The sequence below is a fragment of the Spinacia oleracea genome, chromosome 4 (assembly GCF_020520425.1).
Source record: "Spinacia oleracea cultivar Varoflay chromosome 4, BTI_SOV_V1, whole genome shotgun sequence".
Taxonomy (NCBI): domain Eukaryota; kingdom Viridiplantae; phylum Streptophyta; class Magnoliopsida; order Caryophyllales; family Amaranthaceae; genus Spinacia; species Spinacia oleracea.
In genome coordinates, this window is record NC_079490.1 from 4688486 (window position 1) to 4708397 (window position 19912).

A 19912-nucleotide genomic window follows, 5' to 3' on the forward strand; every position below is an offset into this window, starting at 1 on the left:
GACACTGCTTTACCGGGCGCATGATGCGAAACGTTAAAATCTTCTGTAACTTCTTAACTCAAGTATCAAAACAACCCCAAAGTTCAGATTCTCAGATGTAAAAGCATTTTTAACCCTGTAATACAACCATAAATAGTGATTAACTATTTAACTTCATTAACCTACATTTATGTGCCATAAATTTTCTGTATTCTTCCAATTTATCAGAAATCTTCAAAAAAAGACAATCAATTCTCAACTTAATACAATTTTTTAAAATTCCATTTTTGGAAACTTTTATTTACCTACGAGTAAAAAAATAAAGTAAAAGTAAAAATAAAAATAAAAATAAAAAATTAATTTGTACACAATGATGTAGCAAGCGATTTGATGATGGAAAAAGGTGGATGTCGACCGTCAACCAAACGCGTCCTTACTATAAAAGTACACTCTACCTTAGCGCGTACAAACCACTCTCCAAATCTCGCGAGTAGGATAACCGTTTTTCGACAGAAATACTGAAATACGCGGGTAAATAAACTAAAAATAAATTAAAAATTAACAGAAAATGAAAAAAAATTGACAGAAAATAAAAAACAAAAAATAGAAAAAAAAATGGTTGGTTTTTATTCTCCCCTTCCTTTTTCCCATTCACTCTGTGTTTTTGTGGAGGAGAGAGAACTAGATTTCCCCCCTTCACTTTCCTTTTTCTCTCCCCAAACAACTTTCTCTCTCCTCTAAATTTTGTAATAATTTGCATTTTTAATTCCAGAAAAAGAAATAAAAATTAAAAATTGAAAGCTGGGTAGTACGTAAAATTGAGAATTATGGGAGAATGAATTATTAATTATTAGGGAGGAGTTTAGTTTTTGTTGTGATGTTGTTGTTGATGATGATGATGATGTCATAATTTGAATGGAGTTTATGTTAAAACGATGGCGTTTCGAGATGTTGGTGATGATGATGATGATGCAGCTGCTGTAATTCCCATTTCTGGATCATCCTCTCTTTTAGATGAAGGTTATTAATTTCCCTCTTTTTTCTTTTCCTTTGTTAATTAAATGCATTTTGTACCCATTTTTCTTTTGGAAATTCTCAAATGCTGTACAATATTATTGGTAATTATAAAATTTGTAGTTATGCATTAATTTTTTTTTCTTGGATTTTTTTTTAATTTAATTTTTTACATATTTACCAGTTTTAAGCATTTGGGTTTGATCGGAATATTCCATTCTGAACCCCTTTTTTTAATTTTATAAAATTTAATTTTGGGGTTTTTGATATTTTAATTTTTTTTTCTCAGTAATTATTAGCTTGAGCAATTTGGGACATTGGGTTTGATATTTTTCAAAATAAATAAAATAAAAATAAATTATTGTGAAAATTGGGGGTTTTTTAATTTATATTTTGGGGTTGCGGAGAATTGAAGCCACTAGATATTCTTTATGCAATAAGAGTCACTAGAAATGAAGTACTTTTGATATCATGAAAAATGTGGATGGTATTTTTGATAATATTTCTTAAAAATGTAAATGTAATGTAAATTAAATGCATTTGTCTATCTTGATCATACTTCATTCAATCATCTGTTGATGTTTAGCTTTGATAGATTGAAAAAAAAAACTTGTAAGTTGGAAGAAATTTTGATGGAAACCCTTTATGTTTCTCACATTCCAATGGAAATTAGAGGTTGGTTATGGATTATAATCATGTAAACATAACATATATTGTCCTGAAAACTCGAGGCGTTTGTATTGGATGCTTTGTATGTCCTGCACCTATGATTAGCTTCTTCTTAGGGTGGTTCAAGTTAAACTTTCTGTTTTTGGTTCAATGTGAAGTATGTATAATGTGAAATATGTATACCGGTTGTTTTTCGCTGCATCACTTTAGCAATATGGTATCTTGGTTTCGTTATATAGATGGAATTTGCTAAAGTCTATGTGAAAATTTTCATAATTGTTTTGTTGAATTTCTTATGTGAATTACTTTTCTTTACCTCAGATTCAATGTGGCCAGTAAATATTAGGACAACTGAAGCAATGGATGCTGGAATTTATCCACCGGGTCCGTACCCTGAGCGTGAAGGGGAACCAGATTGTTCCTTTTATCTCAGAACAGGACTTTGTAGATTTGGTTCGACATGCCGCTTCAATCATCCTTCGAATAGGAAGCTAGTAAGTTCTGGCACCCAGTGTTTGAAGCATCAGATGCCAACATGGAAAATCTTTCGATTTTATTTGTCTCTTACTTTCCATTTCGTTCACGTTGATATCATAGGCATTCTAGCATGTGAAATTAATGAAAAAAAAGGTTGTTAAACAAGATCACAAGAATAACTTTATCAAGATTTCTGTGTAGATTCTGCTGGGACAAAATCATGATTCCTAAAGTTAGGTGTTAAATTTTGTTTCCTCATATACAGACTTAAGAGTTTGTTTTTTCATTATCATGTTGCATACAAATGCAAAAGGGTGTATGTATATAATCTTGTGTAGGAAGTTGTATTTATTAGAGAAGAAAAGCAGTAGGGTAGAATATTTTTTACTTTGCATCTTCTTCCACCACATACTCTAATATGCCGAATTAATCTCTTCAACTACAAGTCCTTTCCTTTCTTTTGTGATCTAATCTGATCTGATATCTCTATTCTGGATTGCCAAATCCGCACTTCAAGTTCGTCCTGAAAGTAAGTGTCTTTACTTCACAATGGCATAGTTTTGTTAGGAAATTGCGCTGAAGAAGTTACTACAAGTATTTTTTTTTGTTTTTTGTTTTTGATAGCTTCTTTTTTTCATACTTGTCTTAGTTTTGTAAGGATGTCTGTTTGATGAATTTGATAGATGCTATTGTACCACAGGCTCTTGCCACTGCAAGAATGAAAGGGGAGTTTCCAGAAAGGACCGGCCAACCTGAATGCCAGGCATGAATTTGTCTCCCATTTGTTCTGTACTGTTTATTTATTTACTTGTCATTTTGAAAAGGAAACTCGTTCGTTGTTGTGAGTTACTGTTGTTGTTGCGTGTAAAGAAGCGTGAAATCCCTAACATTTATAGAAATGTCTAGGCTTGTTTATCTAATCTGTTAGCAATGCAGTTGAGCTTTCTTACCTGACGTTCTCATATTCAGGAAACTCAGTTAATTCAGGGGCCAATAATGCTTGTTACGTTTCTTGTTTGGCAATCCATAACATTTCGAAATGAAACTTAACTTTAATTTGGACTGAATGTGTGTTGCAGCTGGCCACTTCAATAAATGAGATAGCAGCTTCTAAATGAGATGTTTTCAAGATTGACTTTTTGTCAAAAGCTGCAACTGAAAAGCACTTTTTATGTTCTTAGCGAGTTGACTTAAAGTTTGTGTGTGGTTAGTTTAGAATTTTGTTTAAGGAGTTCATATGCTTAGGATTGATGAGGTCTAGCCACTTAAATAATTTCCTCAATTAAGAAGGATCCGCACTTGTCAAAAAGAGAAAATTAAGTGTCATAGATATATGGTGAATGAAAAAGTAAGTAAAAATGAAGAGAAATCCCTGTTATCTGAAAACTTGATGGTCTCCAGAGGTCTAGGAAATATTGTCTCGGCATAGTCTTCGCTCATTGGAGCGGATTGGAAGAGTTCAATATGATGATTAGATCAATTCTTGAGTGATTGTTCTGTTTGGATATTTTAGATTGTGATCCATTTTTCATGAATACAGTACACCTGTTTATGGCTTTGGATTACTTGATATATCTTTCATATGCATAGCTCTTTTGTTCTTTCTTAGGCATGTAACACTCAACACAAGTTTCTTGATAAAAAATATTTTTGTGACATTCTATTCATTGAAAAACCTTAGAGGAATATAAATTTTGAGCACAGAGATGTCCGAACAAGGGATATCTAAGAAAGGGGAGGAACTCTGTAAGTTGTCCTGCATGCTGTCTCCCAAATCAATTACTTTCAGGGACATTGTAAGACCAAAATTTCCCTTTTCTCCTGAAAAGTGGAGAACTGTATACGATTTCTTGATTTTAGCAGAGAAGAATTACGAGCTAAAGTACTAGTGTGAAGGTGGACCGTAGTGTTCGACATTTGTTTGCTTTGAAAGTTGAAATGAAAGCTCTTTCTTCTTTCTCTAGTTCATTCACTTATAAAAGTTTAAGTAATCCCTAGGGCGTTTTTTGTAACGATTCTTTCTATTAATTTTTTACGTGGTTTCCACCTCAACTTCTCAGTACTTCTTGAAGACCGGAACCTGCAAGTTCGGAGCAACGTGTAAGTTCAATCATCCTAAAGACAAAGCTGGGATTGCTGGAAGAGTGCCAGTAAATGTTTTAGGCTATCCACTCCGCCCGGTAAAACTTATTCCTTAGACTTCATTTTTATGAATTGATTTTTTATGAAATGAAACTTACATAAAAAATAGTTTTCACATCATTTTTTTTTTTTTTCAACAGAACGAGCCCGAGTGTGCATATTATTTAAGAACCGGACAATGTAAATTCGGGAGCACATGCAAGTTCCACCACCCTCAGCCATCCGCTTCTTTCCGTGGTTCTTCCGTGTATCCACCTGTCCAGTCTCCAACAACTCCCGGTCAGCAATCATATCCCGGCGGATTAACAAATTGGCCTTTGACAAGAGCCTCGATTATTCCTAGTCCACGTTGGCAAGGTCCTTCAAGTTACACACCTTTGATTCTTCCACAAGGAGTGGTTTCAGTCCCAGGATGGAATGCCTATATGGTACTAATCTACTATCCCTTTCTATTAGTAGTTGATTAGTAAAATAATTACTACATCCGTTTCAATAAAATGATCTTTATAGTTTCTGTTTTAGTCCGTTTCATAATGTTCTTTACATTTTGCTTTATTTTGTTCTAAGGATATGAAAATTTACTGTTGTTCCCTTCTTACCCCACAACAATTTACAACTCTCCACTTAATTTCTCTTATTTTATTCATTTTTTTCTTACATACAACCACCTTTTTACCGATTTATCTTATTTTATCCATCTTATTATACTCATCCACATTTTTACACACTATTCCTCTTTTGTCTTAATATTTATGCAAATAGTAACCGTAAAGATCATTTTGAAACGGAGTTAGTATAATGGAAGATAACATACTTTACTTTCGATAGTTGGCATTAATAAAAGAAAGGTTCCTATAATAAATATTCAGGGATTTTAAGTTTTTTAGTTCGTTGCTAATGGTTGTTTAGTGATAGCCTCTTGTTTCCCTGAATAAGAAATATACTCCGTATTTTTTTTAGCTTTTTATGCACGTTTAAGCTTAAATATATTTACCACAGAGGACATGTTTGAATGTTTGAACTAGTGACAGAATTCTTTAGCATATTTGTTTTACACCTCTCAAACATTTTATTTGTAACTAGGGTCAAATGGGGTCAGCGTCCGCTGACGGACAGCAACAAACGGCAGGAAACAGTCCTGGCTACGGAACTGCACGGCAAAGCGAATCTGCAATTTCTGCTTCACCGGGGGCATATTCGTCATATCGCTCTGGCTCTATCCCTATGGGCTATTACGCACTTCAGAGGGATAATGTTTTCCCTGAGAGACCCGGGCAACCTGAATGTCAATATTACATGAAGACCGGTGATTGTAAGTTTGGCGCGGTTTGTCGGTTCCATCATCCTAGAGAAAGACTAGTTCCGGCTCCTGATTGCCTCTTGAGTGCTTTAGGCTTGCCATTGCGTCCGGTAGGTTCTCGCTTCTTCTAAGTTTATTTTTGTTTCAAGTTTCATGCTTCATGTTCATTACTCATGTTTGATATGATCATTTGTGATATGATCTTGTTACTCATGTTTGATATGATCATGTTAGCCCTATGTTACTCATGTTTGATATGATCATGTTTGATATGATCATGTTAGCCCTATGTTACTCATGTTTAATACGATCATTTGTTGTTTGATGAGTGCGTATTTGGCGTGTCTCACATTGTATCTCTGCTTTTTGAAGTGTCCTCAAATTTATCTGATTCCCAATATCTTGATGTCTTAATTTCTAAATACTTGTTTAGATATCCACCATTAAGATTATGAGTTCTGTTCAGCATCTTTGGAGTTGCTTTTTTATTTTCTTGTGGGTAATATTTAAGCCTTCTATTACTCTTAGATAAGGATAAATCAATAACAACAATATGTTTATATGAGAGTGGGTATGGCCTCTGTTACCTAGACTCTTCATTTTACTTCAAATATCCGTGCCAGATCCTCGACACTCGAACATGGGTATGGACACTTTGACACTTCATTTTGGACCAAAATCATGCAATATTTTCACAAAATACACGTGTCAGACACTTGGACTAGTACCGAGTCCGGGTAACGTAGGACATGGTTCATGAGTCCAGAAAACACTTTGGCGATCACAAAACCATGAGAATTGACCGGACTCTTTTTGTTATGAGTGGCCAAAGAAAGTTATCAACCTTCTTTATATTTGCAAGAATAACCATTGACATAGATTGAAAGATACATTTCTTGCAACGAATCCTTGTTCAATGATTGTGCAGTCGGTATCTCAAGATGTTTCATGTTCTACATTCGTGTCTCGTGAATACTTGTCCGTATTTGTTCGTTGTGTATGTTTGTGAAGTCATAAGGTTGAAATTCCTTATTTCTTTTCAGAAGTCATGTTCTTTTGCAGTGGAATATTACTTTTTTTTTTCCCTTTCTATTTGTTATTTTTGCAGTGAAATATCAGTGAAAGGTTAACATATTTGAAGTTCTTTTAATTTACTGTTTTGCTCTCTGCAATTACCAATCTGAATTGTTAATCGTAACTATTGTCTAATAAATTTACAGGGAGAACCTTTGTGCATATTTTATTCACGATATGGTATATGCAAATTCGGCCCAAACTGCAAGTTCGATCACCCAATGGGAATATTTGCATACAATGTCTCTCCAACATCAACCGATGCCTCCGCTATGCGGCGTTACTTGGGATCATCTTCAGCAGCTGGTAGCTTAACATTGACGTCAGACGGGCTCGTTGAAACAGGCCCGGGAAAAGCCCGGAGGCTTTCATTGTCAGAATCGAGAGATATTCAGTCCGGTGATGATAATGTTGAGACTGATAGATAAAAAAAAAACGAAGCTTGGTTTGGTGGTGGGTTCGACTCCCCCTTTTTGCAATCTTTTGCAGCATAAAGAGGGAGTCTTTACCTGTAAATTCATTTCCCAATTTGCTGAAGATGTACAGCCTTTTCTTTCATGTTTTTAAGTTGATTATATAATTTATAATGTATTACAGCCCGAGAGTTTTGGCCCGTGCTTTTACTTAATTACTCCCCTCCTGTGCTGTATAAATCTGAAATTATTGTCACATTTGGTAAAAACCAATGTGAACAATTAATCAGCTTCTTTGTTATGAAAAAAACAACCTTTGAAATTTCTGATGCAGATTTTCTGCAGTTTTTTTGCTGTAGATTTTACGCGTTATTCTGAATGCAACTGTGGTTCGTTGTTTGCAGGAACAAAACCGAGACAAGGGCAAATTATCGGTAAGTTTAAAAAAAATTCTGTATTACAATTCAGAACTAAATACTATAAGTCTGTAACAGACTAACAGGAACAGACTCATGGAACAGAACTACAGTTTCCTGTCTGTAACAAAAAATTAACGAATTGCTAACTGTAATGTAAGAACATGAAACAGAAATTAAGCTAAAATTACTTAATCTTAAAAGGTTTCTTGATCAAATTCTTCAAGCAAGGACGAAGAGTGGTGGAGAACGAATTGAATCTGAGTTTTGTGCTACAACTGTAACCATAATTGCAGATCATGTCTAAATTACCGCGATTTTTGCCCTGTAAACAATATCGAAAAATCAGACCATCAGAATTAGCAAAAATCAAATCCTTTCCCAATATAGTAAAGCTGTTTGTCCATGTTGATTTCTTGATCCCCAAGTCATCCTCCATGTGTATGGTAAAAACCCGACTCCAAGAACTTGTTTTCTTCTCCTTAGTTGTTGTAGTACCCGTGTGGCCCGTATGGCCCGTGTTGTTTTCGAGCACCCATATCGTGATCACCATGTCCAAACACTTCACCAAACAGATGGACTCAAACCAGACATCCCCTTCTTTCTTCTCCCACCCGAACAAACGGAAGTAACCGAGGTTTGACCCTTCATTCTCGCCACCTTCACGGTGTTTTTCGAGTGGCAATGGTAGAGTCCTCGAAGTTCCGTTCTTAACATCGTAATGAAACACGTACGGACTCAAAGATTCAGACAAAAAATACAACCCATCTTTGCAACAAACTTGTTCATCAAAACTCAAGTCACCTCCTCCCTCGAATCGAAGATTTTCCTGCACTCGAATCCAACCGCCTTCTTCGAACAAGAACACATCATACCCACTATTCCAATCATCGTCATCATGTAATGTGAAGAACAAGAGTGTATAATCTAATGGGAATTTTTTTGGTACACCAAAAAAATTCCCACATAAAAATACAACCTTTATAACCCCATTTTCTCGAAAAAACTTGGCCAATTTCTTACTAGGTAACTTAATAGGTAACCAAGTTCGCGTTACCGGGTTACACAAGAACAATTCCGTTGGCTTATTAGAATCAATAGTCCTACATAAAACTAAACCATTACTCGATGCAATGATACGTCCTTTTCTTGCTAAAAACTTAATGGATTTTTTAGGGATACCATTGTAAGAACGATTTTCGTGTAAGAAACAAAATTTTAGATTCTTAACTCTTTCTCTTAGACTTGAATCTTCTTGTATGATCAATGATTCTTCTGTTCTCGAGGACGAGTTTCGACATTGTTTCTCGACGAACGGGGTTTCGGAGAGAAACTCCATTGATGATTTTGCAATGGTTGTGAGTTTGTACAAGGGTTTTGCGGGTAACCATGACATTATCTCATAGATTTCTCCATTGAAAGCCATGTTTTTTTTTTTTTTTTTTTTTTTTTTTTTTTTTTTTTGATGAACTTGATTAGCAAAGAAATTAGTCGTGAATAAGAAAAGAACTAGTAAGTAATTATATATAGGAAATAGGATTAGGAAATAGTAAGTATATTTATTTATTGTAAATAGGATTAGGAAATAGGATTTACGAGTGGTAATAAATTAATTACGTACAAATAAATAGTTGAGGTGGGGGTTAAGGTTAATTAGCAAGTAGGATTAGGAAACAAAACAACTTGTAAAGACTAAAGACTCCTTGGGAGCCAAGTTTCCCTTTTTAGGTTTTTTTTCAAATTTTTTTTTGGTTATAAATTTCCTTTTTGGTTGGAAAGCTTTCCTATTTTCTTTTTTCCTAGTTCCTAGGTTGATTGGTTGATCATCATAAATTGGGATTTGAGAGTATGGATAAAAGTATGAACTGTTGGTAGTTTCCTCATTACGTTTGGACTTGAGTTTTTTTTTTTTTTTTTAGATTAACAGATCACGACATTTAATTTGTTGGGAGATCTTCCCTAAATAACAATTTTCATATATTGACAAAATGGACTTTTTAGACAAACATATAAAGATGATTATTTGAAATGGATCTACACTTTGACAAAAATAAGAGAAAGAATGTTAAGAAAAAAACTTCACTCGTAATACAAAAGATAAAAAAATTTACCTGCAAACTTAACTAAGTTGAGCAATGCAGTCATGAGTTTCAAAGATGAAGGTTCAACATCTACTAACAACACTCGGGGTTTAGGGACACTGGGAAATAATGGTAGACCATAAAGAGGATTCTCACCATTCATGTTGGTGTGTTTCAAGGCTTAAAGAACTAGAGAGTTAAGTTCTTGTGTAAAGGCACTTGAAAGAAAATGAAGCGCTTGTGTAATAATTTTTTATTTTTTTTTGGGGGGGGGGGGGGGGGGGTGGTGGTGGTTTATTTATAAAAGCGAAGAGAGGTTGAATTGAAAATAAGAATAGTAGTAGCTACTCCTAAGATCGTATCAAATTCATGTATTGCGTACGCAGTTCAATTTCTTTCTCCCGCGCACAAATGGTCCTATATTTCAAGTATCAACTATCTTGAATTAAGCGCGCAAACTTAGCGCGCCATTTAAAACTTAGCGCGACAGTTAAAATCGTGGTTATTAGACAAGTCATCAATTTTACGATAGCTTTCTATAATAGCATTAATATAGTATTCCTCGATTATCGGGGCTATATTTTATTACTCGATTGTCCGAGGTATATTTTTGGGCTCATAATTCTTTAAAGGATATTTTAGAAACGGCCTAATATATTTATCGTTTATTGTTAATCGTGGTTATTAGACAAGTCATCAATTTACGATAGCTTTTTATAATAGCATTAATACTGTATTCCTCGATTATCGGGGCTATATTTACTCGATTGTCTGAGGTATATTTTTGGGCTCATAATTCTTTTAAGGACATTTTAGAAACGGCCTAATATATTTATCGTTTATTGTTAACGATGTATTAGTTAATTTGTACATAACTTCTCTTTTTGTACATACCTAGTTTTTACAATATATTTTGGTGTAATGGATGTAGGTATTTGACATAATAAAATAAACGATGGTGTTAATCATAAAATTTATTTTTTCTACTAAATTGTGCTTGCGCTGCCTAGTTTCTATTTTTTTCTTGTAACTAGCGAGAAGCACGTGCCATGCACATGTTGGACAGACAACATGCTTTTATGAAATTTCTAAATTTGTCAGTGCATGCATATTAGCATATGTCTAACTAATTAAGGTTATAAGTTCATTTAAATTTGCTAATTAGGCAACATGTTTGAAATAATGCCTCAAAATTATCTTAAGAACTACCTACATTACATTGATACTTAATTAATTACAACATCGTGAAGTTTTTTGGGTGAACTCTTATCTAATACAGAATACACTACTACTCTCACAATCTATCATATCCCCTCCATATTGTTTTAGCCTTTTAGAAGTGACAATATTATTATTTCCGGACATATTTTTTAGGAGTCACAATTACATATTTGGTAACTTTTACACTCACTCCTCAATTGTTTATTATTTTTACTTTCCTATGACCCCACTTAAGTCATAAATAATTCCATTTTTGATAACTTTTATACCCCACTTTTCTATTTATTTCTTTATTATCAACTACCACACTTACATAATTATTCTATCAAATTCAACTACTCCGTATGATTCCTTAATACTTATGCCGATCAAAATATGACACTCCTAAAAAAATACGGAGAGAGTATTAAACTTGATTCATGATCAACACTTGATAGTCATAAAAATAAAAATAAGATCCCCGTATTGAGGCGTTACAATAAGGGGCTTGACCGATTCAATACATTATTCTAACATTATGATATACCTGGAAAGGTGAAATAGCATTCCTCTTTTACTTCTTTTGACAATACCTCTTTTACTCATGAAGAAGAAGCAATAGTGTTAAGTTGTTAACCCGTAACTTTATCAGCAACACAGCAAATTGCCTATGTTTTACTATGTTGAAAAATAATGAGCAACACCTTTCTTTTCCTTTGTTTTGTAAATGTAGTCACATGGAAGACATGTGTCTTTAAAAACGCAAATAAACTGATTTGTAATTAGCTTGCAAGATAAGGGGCATATTTGAAATATAAAATTACGCAAAAATGAAAGAGTGGTCGGGCTTTTTAGATAAGAAGAGATTTGAGGTATACAGAAACTTCAGGCCAGGCTTCGGGTCGAGCCCACGAGCCGGGCCACGCCAGACCCACGTCATATCGGGTCAGGCCGAAAGTTAAAAATATGGCCCAAGCCTGCGGGTTTTCGTGCCGGGCCGGACCGGCCTGTCGTGCCTAAGGCTAATTTTACTAAATTTAGCGCGTTTTGTCGTGTCGGGTCGAGTTGTGTCGTGTCTTGTAGTGTTTTTTCCAAAAATTTAAGGCCCAAGCCCAGCCCACGGCCCACGGCTTCGTGCCCGAGTCGGGCCGTGTTTCTTTTCGTGCTCGTGCCAGGCCGGGCTTTTTTCGTGCCGGGTTGGATCGGGCTTCGAGTCGTGCCGGCACACACCCATCTTTACGTATGGCTAAGTTTTAACAAAAGGTCTTGCGCGCACAAGGTGTACAATAAATTTATTGTACACCAAGATAACTTTTATGTAGTTTTTTGTAACTTTAACCTAATTTTCTGTAACTTTTATATTATAAAATTAAAAAGTTGATAGATAAACATTTTAAAGGGTTAAATGATTAATTTATACATTATTGGTGATTTTGAATTTTTATTCAAATGAAAAATTTATCATTAAAAAATAGATAACTTTTACATATATAAATGTAACTTTTAAGCATTTTGATTCAACTTTTACTTGTACACCCATTATAAATAAGAATTTGTGAAGTTTTAACATAATTATATTTTATATATCATTTAGAATCACTACGTCATCCCCAATATAATTCATATTAGTCGAAATTTAGTACTCTTTGCATTATTGAGTGAGATACCCTAGAAAAAAAAAACGGGTAACTTCTTGACAATTGGTATTCGTAATTATATCGCACCTTAAATCTGACGTAGAACTTGTTTTAATGATTTAAAAAAAGGACATGTTTTTTACTGCCTAAAAAAATCGATTTTTTTTACCACATAAAAAACTAAAACTTGTATTTTACCATATAAAAAAAATATTAAAACTTGTGTTTTACTCCCACCTAAAAACGATAAAATAGATGAAACTTTTATGTATGACTACCTAATTCAATTTACCTCCTATTTGTGTTTTCTACATTCAAGAAATCGATCAACCTTTTACTATACGTCCTTAGACTTTCGGCGTGCTTGCACGTAGTTGGACGTCATCAAATCAATAAGTAGCACTAAAGATGGACGAGGATCGAGGGCCATCAAGGGCATTTTGTGTTGAATCTGTGTGCTTTGGGCCTGAATAGGCCTGGGCCAAACCTAGTACACCACTAGTAAAGACTTGACCTTGGGAGCCAAGTTTGCTTTTTAGGGTTTTTTTTAATTTTTTTAATTTTTTTTTTATGTTTTTGTTAATAAATTTCCAGTTTAGTTGGAAAATTTTCCTATTTTCTTTTCCTAGGTTGATTGATGGATCCATCATAAAGTGGGACTTGAGAGTATGTACTGTTGCTAGTCAAAAGGTCTTGCGCGTACAAGGTGTACAATAAATTTATTGTACACCAAGATAACTTTTATGCAGTTTTTCATAACTTTAACCTATTTTCTGTAACTTTTATATTATAAAATAAAAAAGTTAATAGATAAACATTTTAAAGGGTTAAATGATTAATTTATACATTATTAGTGATTTTGAAAAGTAATATTTATTCAAATGAAAAAATTTATCATTAAAAAATAGATAACTTTTACATATATAAATGTAACTTTTAAGCATTTTGAGTCAACTTTTACTCCGGTGTACAATATTTATTGTACACCCATTATAAACAAGAATTTGTGGTTGCTAGTTTCCTAATTACTTTTGACTCGAGTTTTTTTTTTTTTAGAATAACAGGTCACAACATTTAATTTGTTGGGAGATCAATCTTCCCCAAATAGGGTCCTAATTCTGTTCGAAACTATTAAGGTATACCGCAAAGTTTCCTAAGTTATATAGACTTCTAACATAATGCTAAGTATTACTCCATATATATAGCTAAGTTTTAACATAATTCTATCAGATTTAGGGGTGTGTAAAAATTGATCCGGACCCAATCGGTCCAGTCTCAGGGTCGAGAAATATCAATTTTCGATCTTTGGTCCGGTCCGATCCGAAACCCGGTTTTGGATTGGATCGATTTTTCCTTAATAAAATACAATATAAAATTATAAACTATTTAAAAATTTAATTCTCTTATTTAATATGTTGTAACTAATACGGAGTACTATATTGTGAAATATTTTATTTTAGCTTCCAAAAAGGGTTTTAAACGATTGGTTTTTTTTTATATATATATTTTCTTTTTTACCATTAACTTTAGAAAAAATAAAGAATATATAGAAATAGGTCTACAACTGATCCAAAGCGGTCCGGTCCGGATTTTTGGCCGGTTTCCATAAGTTTCCGCAAAGTAAAACATCTCGATTGACTTATTTCCATAAGTTTATCAACAATGACTCCTAAACCAAACAAATTGAATTTTTTTATTTATTTATTTATTTATTCACCTAGCATTAAACGAAGCTGCTAGGCTTGCCTTAGAGCTAGTACAAACCAGTAGAAGCTGCTAGGTGTTGCTGAATGCAGAAAATAATATTTTGTACAAAATATAAAATGACAAAACTGCCCCATATCAGTAAAATAAGTCACTGCTCCTCAACCGTTTTACGAGATATGGTCGACCATGTATGTTGTTACAAGCAGGACTAACAAATCAATAGTCCCATTATCCATTTTTGCTGCTCATAAGTAATTGGTCATATTTGATGACAATCAACAATCCAACCAAATATTTTAATCTTATTCATAGTTAATCAATTAGTTTTATCAAACTTAGCTTCTTCTTTCATAATCAAGATTAAGAAATTATCTTAGTTGATATCTTAGGTGGATTTGACTGACGATGTTTGTGAAGTTTGTTTGTGCTTCTTTAAACGAAAATAGAATAATTGTACTTCTGAGACTCAATGAATGAATAAATTTTTATGGAGTAAAGTCAAAGATGATTTATAGCTGCAAAAATGGAGGTTGAATAGTACATAATTGGAGATGAAGAAGGACCGAAGGAGATAAACAAAATAGGGATCTCTTTTAATACTCCCTCCGTTCCAAAATGTTTGTTACGTATTCGTTTCAAAATGTTTGTTACATGGGGGAATCTTTCCTTTTATAAACTTATTATAATATTATTTTTTGTGCCAACTTTTAATTTTAATTGGTCCAATTTTTTCAACTCATTAAATTTCTTTACAATTTCCCAAGTATTTTAAGTTAGCAATCTTTGTGCTTTTCCATTATTGGTTCATTTTGATAAATAAAACAATCTTATTGGTTGTTGTAATTATTAGTGGATTGGGGTTTTACTTGGTTTATTTTTTTAATAAAAAACCAAAAGAATCTTTATTATACGTTAATAAACGTGCAAAAGTCCAAACGTAACAAACATTTTGGAACGGAGGGAGTAAAAAGTAGGGGTAGAATTTTGCATTAAGAAATTATTTTCTGCATTTAGAAACTATGTTAACTTATTGTATCCATCCTGAACTTTTTGGACCAAAATTGAAAAACTGAAAAATAAAATCAAAATAAATACGTACATGATATTATTCCCTTAAACGTTACTTTTTAAATAGACATGGATTAAACTAAATTTATTGTGGATCACGTACGTCTAAAACAACTCGATTCTAATTTATTTTGACGTGTTTATTAGAATTAATATAAAAAATTTATCAAATCGGTGTCGTTACCACATGTCGTACTTGAATAATGTGATTTTAAGTCACGAGTCACGTTTAAAAACATATGGTTACTATATATCTAAGAAAATTCGTGTTTAGTGCAGTGGAGCGCTAAAAGCCGCACCATATTACTCACAACCTCCCCACTATTTTCACTTATTTTCCATTAATACCCTTACTTCATCTTACTTTCTAATTTTCTCCCACCACCGGCCACCATCGCCGGCCACCACTATTACGTCATAGGCGACAAAATGGCCGAGTCTTCACAAGAGTTTTTTTTTATTGTCCGAATTTTTTTTAGAAACTTTTGTATTTTTAGCTTGTACCATGATACAAGCTTATGAATTTTAAGCTTGCACCATGGTACAGACTTATGAGTTTTTAGCTTCGACCATGGTATTGAGTTATACAATTTAAGCTTGTACCATGGAAGGAGCTTAAAATTCACAAGCCCGTACCATTGAAGGAGATAAGTTCAGTTAAGTGTTAATAAATTCAGATAATATATGTTTAGCAAAATTAAGTTTTTTTCCAGATATTTCCACCCACAAATAAGTTTATTTCAGACAGAATAAGTTTTTTTTTCCAGATAAAATAAGTTCAGATAAATTCAGATGAGTTCAAATACGTTCATTTAAGTTCAGATAAATTCCGATAAATTCAGATAATATAAGTTCATTCAAAATAAGTCTAATTAAACGGAACCTCAACATTGATCTTTACCAATAAAGTCTTTGGCCCATATTCAAATACCCTAAAACTCGAAAACCCCCTAAAACTTGAACCCTCCTAAAACTCTAGACTTCTAGAGGATCTTTATTCTTTAACCGTTTCCTAAATATAGTATACCAAAAACTAAATTCAATAATTGTGCGATATTAAGGGGACGATTTTGGGTTAATTTCTTTTAGGAGTACTGCAATCCCAATATTTTAGATCTACTTAGTAGTATATTGAGGTCAAAACTTATCAATTTTTTGAGTTTTGTTTTTTAATTTTTGCTTCCAGAGTGAGAAACCACAAGAAGAAGATGAGAATATCAAACCCAAATCATATGCCGTTGCACTTATGCGAAGAGATATTGGCGAGGCTTCCGGTAAAAGACCTGTTAAGATTCAGGTGTGTCTGTAAATCTTGGCGTTTAATTATCGATTCGTCTGTGTTCACTGATATGCATCTTAATCTCTACAACAAAAGAAATCAACATAAAAACTATCTTGTATTATGTGCGGATTACAATTCGAAACCAAGTCTTTGTCGTTTTTGTTACATCAACACGTTTCGCCGAATTGATGAACAAATTGTGATTCATCTTCCTAAGTTTGGATTTTGCCTTGTTATTGGGAGTTGTAAAGGGTTGTTGTTGATAAATAATGGCTTTATCAAAGACGAAGAAACAAGCTTAAGATTATGGATTTGCCCTATTTCAGACCATAGTCAATATGTTGTGGGATTTGCCCCTTCGAGTAATGACTATAAGGTGGTTGCCTTTATTTGTAAGTCAGAAGTTTCGAAGACGGTTTCGATTGCCGTTTATTCACTTCGTGATCGCCTGTGGAAGGTAAAAAACAACACGATGGTTATGAACTCTAAGTGGCATGGACAAAGACAATTACGATTGCATGATATTATTTTCGTAGGAAATACTGCATACTGGTTTGAAATTTGTCCTAATGATAGTGATTGGTACGAAGACAAACAAGACCGTATTATCTCGTTTGATTTCGATGTGGAAGAAATGAACCTTTTGGAACTACCGGATCAGGTCGAAGGGAAAGAAATAATAGCTAGGTTTTTATGCAGCATAGATGATTCTTTAGCAGTTTTTATCCTATCTACCGAGAACATTTGTGTATGGATACTCGAAAAAGATCGTGGCAGCAGTAAGGCACCGTGGAGGCCATGGTATTCTTGGAAAACAAATGTTGATATTCGCGAGTTATTTCTTGAAAATATAGATCGTTCGTTACCTTCAAAGACCATTTATCTCCAAAACATTAGTACGTTTTTTATGAAGTTAAAAAAACAATTAATAACTTATAACATCACAAGTCATGAATTTCAGTGTGTGATAAAAAAGTTTTACGGGAATATTGATACTTATGCGGAGAGACTAAATCTTGGGAGCCAAGTTTCTCTTTTTGTTAATAAATTTCCTTTTTAGTTGGACAGTTTTCCTATTTTCTTTTCATAGTTTGTAGGTTGATTGTTTTTATTTTTATTTTTATAATAGTTCATAGGTTGATTAGCATAATAGCATTAATATAATAAAATTGTTATTACTTGCTTGCCTTCCCATTGGCCATTGAATTGGCTTGATTTATACTTCCTCCGTCTTGTAATACTCGCAACGTTTGTTAGTTTCACGCATGCCAATGTACAATTTTGATCATTTATATCTTAAATTCTCTTTATGCAAAAATTATAAAAACTTTGATATTTTGAAAATACACATTGAGACGAATCTAACAAGATCCCACATGACTATATATGAATAGTGGCAAAAGTCCAAACGTTGCGAGTATTAAAAGACGAAGGAAGTATTACGGAGTACTATAAAGTTTACATAAATCCAAAGTCTTACTTGGGAAATTTAATGGTTTCGGCCAATTAAAAATAAGATTTAAAAATTAATTTTGAATTAAAAAAGTCGAGTGCCAAGCACATATTTTTATTAATTACTAATAGTACGCATATACAACTTCATAACACTCTAATAATTAAAAATAAATCTAAATTGAAATTCAATCCAAAATCAAACACTAATCTAATTTAATATAAAATATAACAATTGGTATTATATAGGAGTTTTATTTTAACTTAACAATTTAATTAAATCCGTGCATCGCACTGGCTAAAATCTATTAGATTACTAGATTAGATCCCGTGCACGCACGGATAATGATAATTTATTTTACGAAATATTTAACTGAATATCATTACAAATTTGTTTAAACATACTCATTTAAATTTATTCATCAAATATGCATATTATATATGTGTAATATGCTAATTTGACCAACATGACATATCGAGTTGAATATATTTTTCATTATTAATATACCGATTTGAATAAAATATTACCAAAAAGTATTTAGCAAAATTATTATTACGTGGTATCTACTATTACCGTACTTTCTAAACTAATATTTTTTTTCCATACATAAATAGTTTATAAAAAAGGGTAAAGAATAAAGATAAAATAAAATAGATATATTAGGAAAGTGGTTTTTGGCGGGAAAATTTTACACCAGGAAATGGCACGTGTCATTCCCGGTGTCTGTTTTAATATAAAGTAATAGATTATTATTATTATCGTGTACATCTTTTACATAAAGTTGGATGAGACTTTAGAAACAATTTGGGCTCCATAACTTGGCATTATCATCTGACCAAAATCCTACACTTCCACCTTAAGGATATTACTTTCCTTAAATTAATGCCTCCAATATTCTCTATTATATCCCTAGCCTAAATTGATTCACCTAAATTCCAATTGATTCACCTAAATTCCTCACTTTCCTGAAAATTCGAGAGGAAGTTTACCCGTTTCCTAAATATACCAAAAATGAATCCAATAAGTTTGCTATTAAAGTGACGATTTAGGTTAACTTTTTTTGTTTTTAACTATCTCTCTGCAATATTGACAATAGATATGGCAGATCTAAATCAACTCGAAAGGAGAAGGAGTCTCAGGTTGAAGAAGACGATCATAACAACATCAGGCGACGAAGACCTCAAGTATCTGCCGCCATGTGTATGGCAAAAGATATTGGCGAGGCTGTCAGTAAAAACCCTACTAAGATTCAGATGTGTCTGTAAATATTGGTGTTCAATTATTGATTCGTCTGTATTTACTTATATACATCTGATATTAGCAAGGCTGCCGGTAAAAACCCTATTAAGATTCAGGTGTGTTTGTAAATCTTGGTGTTCAATTATCGATTCCCCCGATTTTGATCAACTGCATCTTAGACTCTACAACAAAAAAACCAACCATTATTATAAAGATAGATTGACTATGTTGAGTTACGGGGGAGAACGACATGAATTCTATGTTTCCCGTCGTCGTTTTCCCGAGTTTGGCGACAGATTATATAATACCCAGCAAATGCTTTGAACCAATTAGTTCGATTGATTAAGTAATTAATTCCAGTGCTTAATTAATTGGTTTCATTGCTTAACTAATTGGTTCAAATGCTTAACTAATTGAATTTTGGCCTTAATTAATTGAATTTTAGGCTTAAATAATTGAATTTTAGACTTAACTAAAACACGATAATTCTTAACTAACAAAATAGTTAACATATAAAGATAAATAGTTAAACTTATGAATCGAATAGTTACGATTTATAAAAAAACTTATTATTATCGTGTTTTAGTTACGATTTATAAACAAACTCATTATTAATTAAAACTCCGAAAATCATAACTAAAACTCATAAAATCTTAACTAATTAGTTTCAATGCTTAACTAATTGGGTTCATTGATTAACTAATTGATTCCATTGCTTAACTAATTAGTTATTAATTTTAACTAAAACACGATAATTTTTA

At 32.9% G+C, this 19912-nt stretch overlaps 2 protein-coding genes across 2 annotated transcripts; one reads left to right on the forward strand and one right to left on the reverse strand.

Annotated features, from left to right (window-relative positions):
* The first annotated feature begins 630 nt into the window (after positions 1–630).
* On the forward strand, positions 631–7390 carry LOC110791441 (zinc finger CCCH domain-containing protein ZFN-like). The gene is made up of 7 exons (XM_021996187.2): positions 631–999; positions 1984–2156; positions 2840–2902; positions 4200–4319; positions 4422–4709; positions 5365–5691; positions 6802–7390. Exons 1-7 carry the CDS (start codon positions 915–917, stop codon positions 7081–7083), a joined length of 1338 nt encoding a protein of 445 aa, XP_021851879.1. The 5' UTR covers positions 631–914; the 3' UTR covers positions 7084–7390.
* Positions 7391–7671: 281 nt separating this feature from the next.
* LOC110791444 (uncharacterized) lies at positions 7672–8910 on the reverse strand. Its single transcript, XM_021996191.1, has one exon. It carries the CDS (start codon positions 8908–8910, stop codon positions 7672–7674), a length of 1239 nt encoding a protein of 412 aa, XP_021851883.1.
* Between the last annotated feature and the right edge of the window lie 11002 nt (positions 8911–19912).